The 10,419-nt window shown below is 43.5% G+C and overlaps 1 protein-coding gene across 1 annotated transcript; it reads left to right on the top strand.

The window, feature by feature from the left end:
* Positions 1–1,332: 1,332 nt before the first annotated feature.
* On the top strand, positions 1,333–8,696 carry LOC141737800 (killer cell lectin-like receptor subfamily G member 1). Its single transcript, XM_074572774.1, has 6 exons — positions 1,333–1,468; positions 1,917–2,165; positions 3,225–3,323; positions 4,377–4,528; positions 6,457–6,560; positions 7,531–8,696. Exons 2-6 carry the CDS (start codon positions 1,919–1,921, stop codon positions 7,640–7,642), a joined length of 714 nt encoding a protein of 237 aa, XP_074428875.1. The 5' UTR covers positions 1,333–1,468; positions 1,917–1,918; the 3' UTR covers positions 7,643–8,696.
* Positions 8,697–10,419: the final 1,723 nt, after the last annotated feature.

Genomic DNA, 10,419 nt, shown 5'->3' with positions numbered 1-10,419 from the left:
CAGATTTGTAAAACAATGCTAAAGTTCTTCACCCAGTCAGTGCTCGTCCTTTATGTGATTTCTACTGTGTGTCCCATCAGGGCCCATGGACTTGTGTACGTACATTTCATTTAAATGCTCCCTAATGTGATTCTCCTCTACCAAGGATACCTTGCACTGGACTTTCTCATAGTTTTCATAGACCTGATATTGCTGGGGGCAAGTCACATCGGCAAAGATGGAGACAAAGAAGGCACTGAATCACAGGGTGTTTCACAATTTTCTACGTCTTTGTGACCAGCTCCACTGTATATTCAGCAGAGGGACCACATTATATCCTAGTTTTCATCTTGCTGGTGTACCTGTAGAAACCTTTCTTGTTGCCCTTCACATCCCTCATCAGATTCAAATCCAGGTGGGCTTTGGCTTTCCTAACTGCAAGTTAGGGGATTCCTCCTGGGTGACCTGACCCTGCTTCATCCTCTTGTACGCTTCCTTTTTTATGCCTGAGCTTAGTCAGGAGCTCCTTGCTCATCCATGCAGGCCCACTGCCACCTTTGCTTTGTATCCTACTCATTGGGATGGACCATACTTGAGTTCAGAGGAGCTGAAAACCAACCAGCTGTTCTGAACCCCTCTTCTCTCCAGGACTGTCAGCCATGGGATTCTTGAAAGCAGATTCCTGAGCAGGCCGAAGTCTCGTCTCCTCAAGTCCAGGGCTGTGAGTCTGCGTTTCATTTTTTGCCCCTTCTTTTCAGGATCCTGAACTCCACCATCTCATGGTTACTGCAGCCAAGCCAACCCCAAGGTTTACATCCTTGCCCAGTTCTTGTCCATGTCCTTAAAAATAAATGGAGTAAGAAGAAAAAGACGGGGAAGAAAATGAAGAAAAGAGATGGAAATTATTTTTATCTTTTGATATTAAAGATATATGTTTCTGGTAACTTATAAAGTGAAAATAATTATGCAAAAGTCCGGTTCTGAAGGTACTATAATTTCTCTTTTCCATGTGAAGTCAGGTCCCAACCTATCTGTAAAGCAGGCATGAGCATCTTTTTTCTACACAGACCAAAGACTTGTGTGGAAAGACTGATACTGTTGGGCAAATAAGAGAAATTGTTCTTGTAGGAAAAGAACTGGCAGTACGAGCCTATGATTTTAGTAGTGGATTCTGCAGGTTCAATTTGTTCAATGTATTCTGTTGCTCAGTGAATGTGACACTTCAATTAGCTCAAACCGAGTTTCATGTGACCATGGTAGGCATAGGTTTTGTCACTGTAAGTCTGAAAGGGTAAAGCTTTGTGCTGGGGTGAAGGAATGCAAGTTTCCTGTGTGGGTGACCACAATACTTTTTTCTCATCCCTCAGCTGCCCTGTTTCAGTCTGATGATAATGATCACTTTGTAACCCTGCAGAGTCACATATGGAAACCAGGACAGATGCATCACCTCCTCTGCTATTATATTTCAGCTTCCTCCTGTGGAATTAAGGTAACGTCCCACCGATTTTCTTGTCTCAATACTCAAAGAACTTTTGTTTTTAAATCAGTATGTCGTTGAAATAGATCAAATGCATCTGTATTGTTTTTATTGACGGTGCTTGCAGTGAAAGAGAGAAATGCATTCTGCCAATTGTTCCACTAGAATTACCCACGTGCATCCATTTGCTGCATAAGGAAATTCCTTACCTCACCTTTGTCATCTTGGTCAAGCCTAAGTTGCTTACTTATATTAGTTGTTGTGGAGAATGCTAGATAACTTCACTTACCTGTGAAAGCAAGATCCACTGTATAACACTGACCTACTTAGCATCCGTCATAGCAGCAGTTTAATCACAAAAGATAGAGCTCTTGCTTAAATTATTTTGTATTCCAGAAAGCTGATTTAGAACATCATTCCTTGTATGTGTTACTCTTTGGCTAATATGCTTTGTTGTCAGAAATGACTCCAAGCTGCTGGGAGGAAAGCTCTATTGACCTTCAGGGAAATTCAAATCCAGGTCTGGACTTTGTAACTAATTGCACTTTTAAATTCCAAATAAAGAAAAGTGAAAAAAGGCAAAACTTAAAAGCATGTGATGGGAATACAAATGAGCACATCTATCTGAATGTGAAATACAGCCCCTCTTCCAAGAAACAGAAAATGAGAAGACAAAGTACAGAGGAGAACCAGAACACCAAGAGCAAAGGTAAAGTCTCTTAATAATGGGAAAGATGTATGCATTACTGAACAAACAGTCTAGCAGATTTCATGTCTGAATTAGAGATCTGCATTTGTATGCTAAAATTTTTTATTTTCTATCCTGCTGTTTGAAGTTGTGAAGGTTGGGCAGTTCAAGGCAGGTTAAAGTTGGAGACTTGCAGCTCCAACAGATTTAAATAATGTGTGGTCTAATGATTTCTGTTGATGCCATATCAAAACAGTCATTATATTTGGATTTGGGACCCTTCAGACGTCATCCTGAGTTGTGACTGATCAATAAGCCCCTACGATGGGAGAAGGCTCAAAGGAGATGGGCAAGTGAAATGTGCTCATGAAGTATGCAGTGGTTGAACACAGCTGTCAGAAAGAAAGTTGAACTTAGCGTTAAGGGGACCAGAGAGGTACCTTTTTTTAGATTAACAGTTGCATCAGTTGGGTGGATCAACTGGCTGTACCTGTTGCGTGGATCAGTTGGTTGTGTAAATTTTTGTCCACGAGTTAATCAAAAGAGTGTGAATGTCTTCCTGAGTTAGCCAGACCAGCATGGGGGGAGCATACATGGCTCAGCCTAACACAGAATACAACCCCCGAACAACTGACAAAAAGTTTTGAAGAGAGCAACAGGCTTGAGCTGCTTAAACACACATATTCCTTCCCGGTGCCACCCAGTGTTGTGATGGTTAGCCATAGAGACTGGCAATGAGAATCACATTTGTATTGTGATTCAGCTGTGCATTGGAATTCCTGTATTCTGCTAAAAGTAATTTGCCGTTATGTTGTGCTTTCAAGACATAACTGTATCATTCTGATAAATCAGAATCCCGCGTAACATCACATATCTTCAAATAGGTAAATTGGGTATTAAACATTAAATTATCCGTGTGTAGAATCTCAAAAAGAACCTGGTCAGACAGTATTGGACTCTGACATGAGTGCAGGCTGAAGTAAAGAGACACTGCAGTTCAATGCAAATTGTATTTTTAGAGCTGATACCATTGAGAAAGCCTCACCTTTCTCACATTTATGTTCTTTTTCTTCTTGTTAGATTCTCCTGTGTCATGTACTACCTGTTGGATTATTGCAGTGATTCTAGGGATCCTCTTCTTGGCATTGCTGGGAACAACAGTGGGCTTTATTATCAAGGGTAAATGAATCTCCTCCATTGAAAACATTTTATTTGAATTTAGAACTTTGTCAGGGAACAAAACAGAGCTCTTGAAATCTGCTCAGAGGTCCAAGAAAAGCATGGAAGAACCTTTTACCTGTGAAAAAAGACTTGCTTCTTTTTTCTGAGATTTTTAAATGTTAAGCTTGATCTGGTTAGACCTCCCCTCAGCAGGAACAAGACAGTAAGGGGTAGAATGCATCAAAGGTGCCTTTGAAAGGGTGACTGAGTAGACTTCAGTGTATAGCAAGCACACTGTGCTGGGTGCTCAGCCACTCAGGAATATTTACATCCTGATGAATACAGCTCTAGGCTGGAGGTTGTAACCTGAAGGCCCATTTTTTTTTTTGTCAGCACATCAGTGCTGTACAGTGAGAGAATGAACCCTGAGGTGCTCAGTGGCCATCCATGGGCTAGTAGCATCAGCTGGTCTCCTGTTAGGAAGGAAAAGGAGGGCACTTCAAACTGCAAGACCTCCATGACTAGCAGCTGTTATAAAATGATTCCTGTTCCTAGGAAATTTAAGCCTTTTGACCAGCTTGTTGTGAAATGCTATGAAGCAGCAGTTCTTCAGAAATGTGCTACAGGATATGCCCTCGCAGCAGCCAGCGCTAGTGTAGGCTGTATGGAAATGGGCCACCTGCCACAAACTTGTCAGGTGCCAGGGCTTTGCCTATCTCATGGAACAGAAGGAAACATGGGTCAAAGACAAAGCTCATATGGAGAAGACAGAACAAAAAAGGGGGGGAAACAAAAATGCAAAAACATGAGGAAGGAAAAGGAAGGTCTCAAGAGACCCCTACACACTCTCCCACCTATTCCCATCTGGAAAATGGATGCCTTTAACAGAGCCCTTCAGAGACTCTGATGCAGGTAATTACACTGTGTTTGCCAGTCTCAGAAGAGCTCCGGGGATGGCATTCCTGTAACTGCAGAGAATAATTTTCTGGAGAGGGTGTATTTGTGAAATGTGTTTGTAATGAACTAGGCTGTGACTGTGAATGGGAAGAGAGATGCATGATTGTTTTGCAGGCTGTTGGAATCCACCCTGCCCTGAGCAGTGGGTGGCCTACAGAGGGAGCTGCTACTCCTTCTCCAAGGAGAAGAAGGACTGGCATTCCAGCCAGCAATCCTGCTCGGAGCAGGGAGCTCATCTCCTGGTGATCAGCGATACCAGAGAAATGGTAATGGTTTTCTTATTCTTTGAGGATCTTCCATTTCCTTGCAGATACCTCCTCAGTGACTGACATCCAAGCAGTGCTGTCACTTTGGCAATACTTTGACTTTAAAGGAGAGGAAGGATTTATGACTGTGACATTATAGTGCACTTCCAGTTTCAGTGTACACCGTAGAAGTTCCCAGCAGGCAAAGAAACAAAGGGGAGAAGGGAGAGGTGAGGGTCCCTCAGGGACCCTCAGAATCAACCTATGAAGGATGCTAGGAGACAGCCTTCTCCACTGCCCCTCTCCACCTCCCCTCCTAGCCCCGACAAAGCTGATACGAATGCTCACAGGAAAAGTGGCACCGTGCATTCTCTGTACTCATTGCCTACAAGCCAATATGTCCCTACTCTTCAGAAACGCTTCCTTTGCAAAAGCGATAGCTCTCCGCCCAACAACCACCCCAGCTCCTCCCGCTCAGTGACCCTTGTGTTCACACACAGATATTTCTTTCTCAGTCTGTTTTCAATGCTTACTTCCTCTCTCTGCCAAAAAACCTCAGCTGTGCTGGTGAAATCAGGAACCCTCTGTTTCACTGCTCATTTTCTAGCAGGTGCTCACTGGGGGCAGGGGCATGTGTGACCACTAAAGGAACTGGTAGAGCTGATCACTAAGGAGGTGAGGCACATCTGCCTAATTAGAGCAGAAGTACTTGATCTGGTTTTGTGCAAGCCAGGGCCTATTAGCTGAGGCCCAATGAACGTGGACAGCTTCCAGTGCCTGGACAGAAGTTGCATTGTATGATGTTCTGTGGGGGCTTATAAAGCCAGGTCTCTGCTTGGCTGGGAGCATCTACCAGGCTGTCACACTTTCTTAGGCAAATCCTGATTCCTTGGAAAATACTCATCTTCCCCAGATTACCCCTTTCTTTGCAAGAAGAAAGCCTCCCTGGTCTGGCTGCTTTCCTCCTATTGTCTCTGCTACTAGAGTGTTACCCATTGTCCCTGCTCAGACTTCCCCGCATAAACAAGACTTTCCCAGCTGTACATGCCCTGTGCTGCAAAGGCTGTGACTGTCCAACCTCCCTTCACCTGTCAGGGAAGCACAGTCCCCTCCAAACCACCAGCAACACTCAGGCATTCCTCAAGCTACTCCTATTCCCACCACTTGACCAAGCCAGCTTTGTCAATGCTTCTGTGTGAAGACACTGCTCTCAAGCGTTGTTCATGCCAGCAGGAGACAAGGATGGAGCCCAGCCAAACTACCTGAAAGGCTGTTTTCATTGGGTTTCATTACAAATGTGGACAAGACAAATTTCTCCCTTGTCTTTGTCTTTTTTTTGGGGAGGGGGATTTACTTCAGGGCTGAGTTTCTGTTGCAGGCTTCACCTTTTAACGATAAGTGTTAAAGGTTAGGCAAAAGGAAATGAACATTGAAAACACATAAGCGGGAAAGTTTATATAAAATGTAATGAGCTTTGGTCCTGGGCTCTTTACACACGTCTGTTGGTGCCTACGCTTTCTGCCCTGACCTGATTTTACCTTTAATTGTTAATACTTTGTATTAGCTTGCTAGTTAGCTGTGTGGCAGAGCATTAATATTAATATTAATAGCACACGTTTCTACATAAAGCTCTGTGTAGGAAACTCCAGGAGGCTGGGGTCCAGTTGGTTCACACATATCGCCCTGAGAAATGTCCTTGGAAGAAGCTGCCCAGGACCCCTGAAAGCACGCTGACTTCCTTGTGAGTGTACACACACATAGTCTTTACTCCAGGCATGTTCTGCAGGGCTGATCTTCCCGATTCGAAGGTGTGGAGAAGCAGCATTGTCAGCCACTAAGGAACAGTCGGGCGAGCGGATCTGTCTTGCTCTCTGGTCTCTTTACTTACCCTTGCCTCCGTTTTCAGGCTGGCTTTCATTGGTCATTTTGTAATTCATCACCATTTCTAGGACCTGTTCAAGAGTATTCAGACAGAATGTTTCTGGATTGGACTGAGGAACAGCACAGGCTCTGTCTGGATTTGGGAAGATGGCTCTATATTCAATGGCACCAAGTGAGTTTAATGCTGTTTTAAAAACATCAGTGCTAATTCAGATTGCCTGGTGTTCTGCAACACCCAGAGTTCGTGCACCAGATCTCAGGAGCTTTCTTCCTGGGTAGATTTTCTTCTTGTCATCACCTGTACGGCACTGAACCTGAAAGAGCCTACTTTTTGCTGCACTGCACCTTGTAAAGGCACCTGCCTGTGAAAAGCAGAGCTAATGTTAGTATCTCACTCTCTACTTCCCTCCAGCTGCTCAGACCAAGGATTATTCACCTGCACTGCCCACACAGTTGCTCAGTCAGAAAAGCATATGGTCCATCTTGGCTTTATAGGGTTTAGCCACCTCGCACGCATTCTGCCAAGCGCTGGTGTCACTAGGTGGGAGGACCTAGACCTTTGCTGCTTTGCTGCTGCCAACCCAAGTCAGAACTTTAATTTTGGCTCAGTCTTCATTTGGACAAAACTCAGCATTCTGCATGAGAAAAACCATTATGATTTGGTCCGGTGACTTTCCTGGCCCTTTCCTTTTTATGGCAGTTAACACAATGTGTTAGTCTCTAACACTTCTGCAGCAAGGAAACTTGCCCGAGATCTCACTGTCGCAGGTCAGCACTCGAAGCACTTGGCTTAGTTACCCAGCTTTCTGGTCTTACAAGGCCCTTGGAGGCAATCACCTTTTCGTGAAACTCTCAGCGCTGTTGTTCTCATGCCGGTGGATATCACTGACACTGCAGGGCATCGTGTCTGTGTTTGGTTCTGATCTGGGTTCTGCAATGGCAAAATTACTTAGATGTGTAATCTCCCAGGCAGGTAGTTTTTTGGTGTACATTTGGTTTTGTAACAGCTGCCCCTTGGGGGCTGGGTTCTTTCACTTCCTCTGGGCTCCACCCTTCAAAATCAGATGTTTTTTCTTGCTCGCCTCCAGGAGACAATCTCGTCATTTTCTCTCAGTCTCACTTTTGTTCTGTGTCTCTTGCAGGATCACCTCTAACAGCCCTGTGCAACACTGTGCTGTCCTGATAAAAGGTCACTTTCAGGCCTCCAGCTGTGAATATGCTGCTCCATGGATCTGTGAGAAATCTCTCAGATAAATCCCACGCGCATTTTCGTCTCATAACCATCTCATCAGTGGTACAAGTGGATCATTGTCCTGCAAACCAAAGCTCTGCACAAGACCAAGGACTTGCCCTTTCCACACCCTCACAGAGGTGCTTTGTAGAGACAGGCTTGTTGCCCACAAGGGTGAGTTATCCTCAGTGGTAGACCCGTTCCCAACAGAAGTTTTGTCACAACCGACGCTGGGTCTTCAGATCCCTGAGGTTGAGCTGGCCATTTTCCTCCGTTCCTGAGCATCAGCTGTCATTTCCATTCCCTGCATCTCCATTGTCTGGTGCCAGCAGGACCAGGAAAGTGAAGCCTGCTGTTCACTGTCAGAAACATATAAACAGACTTCTCCCGGTGGCAGCCTCTCCTTTTGCATCCCAGTGCTGCCAGTTAGAGAGAAGAGGGTGAAACTATAGACTGCACCTTCTGTAAATCTTGCAGCAAAAATAAACCTCCAGTACTGCACCGGACTAAAAGTGTGTACCCATGTCATTACTTCGTTCTGTTGGAAGGACCCAGCTGCGCACCATGTTTTATAGGCCAACTTCAACCAAACTAGTCAAGAGGCAGGATTTCTGGAGTCAAGGGAATACAGGTAATTGTGTGTCATTATTGAAGCAATCAAGAATGTGTTTCCCTCTCCACCTCTGCAGTTGTTGCTCTCCTTTCCCTGACTATGGGATTATGCTGTGTTGGCAAATAGAGAAGATATTGATGGGTCCTACGGAGGATTTACTGTTGAAATTGGGGTTGTATCAGTGCTGGTGGCTTTGTAGTCCTGTTGAGACATGAGCTGTCAGTGCTGCTGGTGGTAGTGCTGGAGCTTCTAGACTGGAATGTTGACATATAATCACCAAAGACAGAAATGAAAACCAAAACCATCCTCACATGTTCAAGTCCGTTCCCTTGGGATCAGTGTGGTGCTGTAGCTATTGCGCTCTGTGCAGTGCTGTATGTGGTCATGGTTTTAAACTCCCTATTTCTGGCCCTTGAGGTACTTCAGATACTGGACTCAAGATTTTTGTAGACCTATCTAGCCCATATGCCCATTAGCAGTGGGAATTGTTTCTATGCAGCACTTCTGTGATTTGTCAACCAGTTGTCCTCTGAAATGTGCTATCAGGAGACTTTCAGGATGCTATTCTAAGGCTGTTTGTACTGAATAATAAACACAGAAATCAACACTGTGCTTTTATAAAGTTCTTTCATTGAATTCTTGAATTTGAAAGCCCGATGGGGCACTTAAGAGTTTTGATATTGTGTCAGCCCATCCAATGTATCTGATTTACACTTCAAAAAGCATTTCCTTTTGGAGAAATCAATGGTCATTTTTGCTGTTCAGGACAGCACCTGGATGCTCAGCATCACACAAGGAGTGGAGATGGCGAATACATGCACAGAGAAGCAAAGCATGGACATTCTTAACTTTTGAAGAAAATTATTTATCTACAATTGTCTTTATCTTGCCAGAGCTCTGAAACAAGTTTATAGCTGTGAAGTAAAAGAGTTGGTAACTGGTGTGGGACGCAGGATAGGGAATGAATTCTAGTAATTATTCTGTCTCTTCAGCTTAATTTTGAGATATATTCATATATGTTAACGATTTCTATGAAAGGAATAAATAACATATTAAATATGAAAACCGGATATTGCTAAAGACCAGGAAAAGATGCAAAGAATTCCACAGAACACAAACTTGCAAAAATAATTAAATGAGATGGGAATCATAACATTGTGTTGTTATGCCTTTCAGGCAAAATAATTAAAAAACCTAAAGGCACTGAATGTATACAAAAACATCTGGAAATCAACAGTGTACCTTGAACAGAGCTGTAAATAAAAGACGTGCTATTAGAGATTCATTCAATCAAAATTAGCCTCTCAAAACAATATACTATGTCTAGAACATCATATTTGGATTGATATTTCTTAATAACGGTTCCAAATTAAATTTCACACTACTTAGAAAAATGGAATATCCTTGATTAGTCAACAGGAAGAAAGCAGTAACTTAAATATAATTCAACAAAATTTGTGAATTTCTGCTATTTTCACATTTTTCCACTACTTATTACCCGGTCCTCCTACCACTTAAGCTGATGTGAAATTTCGAGGCACATACTAAAAGCCAGTGACTGGAAAATGACTGGAAAGAAAGAACTCATTTCTGCAGATTCCTCAGTGTATCAAGAAAAGAAATTATATATCTGAACCTTAGCAAATCACATGATATGTCTTTCTAAGAAATATTTTTTTTAATTTACAGATCACAGAATCATTTAGGTTGAGTGGGACACTTGAGTCCCACTGTTCCCTGATGAAGCAGGGTCAGCTGCAGCAGGTTGTCCAGGACTGTGTCCAGTCTGGTTTAGAATATCCTCACAGATGGAGACTCCACAGCCCCTCTGGGCAACCTATTCCAGTATTTGACCACTGTCACAGTGAAATTTTTTTCTTTCATTCAGATTGTAGTTAATTTTTTTTAATTTATGCCCATTGCCTCTTGTTCTGTCGGTGGTCTATATGAAGGGCCTGGCTCCCTCTTCTTCATTCCCTCTTGTCAGGTTTTTACGTACATTGGTGAGATCCTCTTTCAGCCTTCTCTTCTCCAGCTCTCTCAGTCTTTCCTCATGTGAGAGATGCACCAGTCCCTTCATCATGCCTGTGGTCCTTTGCTGGACTCACTCCAGTAAGTCCATATTCTTGTTGTACAGGGGATCCCAGAACCAAACAACTTGACACATGGCCTGACCAGTGCTGACTA

Source organism: Larus michahellis, chromosome 1, assembly GCF_964199755.1.
Source record: "Larus michahellis chromosome 1, bLarMic1.1, whole genome shotgun sequence".
Classification (NCBI taxonomy): Eukaryota; Metazoa; Chordata; class Aves; order Charadriiformes; family Laridae; genus Larus; species Larus michahellis.
Note: the sequence above shows the minus strand (reverse complement) of the source record. Positions and strands in the feature narration are given on the sequence as shown.

Coding starts and splice junctions, on each gene's coding strand:
- LOC141737800 (XM_074572774.1), top strand. CDS start 1,919: ATGACTCCAAGCTGCTGGGAGGAAAGCTCTATTGACCTTCAGGGAAAT. Junction 2,166..3,224: donor CCAGAACACCAAGAGCAAAG/GTAAAGTCTCTT, acceptor TCTTCTTGTTAG/ATTCTCCTGTGTCATGTACT. Junction 3,324..4,376: donor AGTGGGCTTTATTATCAAGG/GTAAATGAATCT, acceptor ATTGTTTTGCAG/GCTGTTGGAATCCACCCTGC.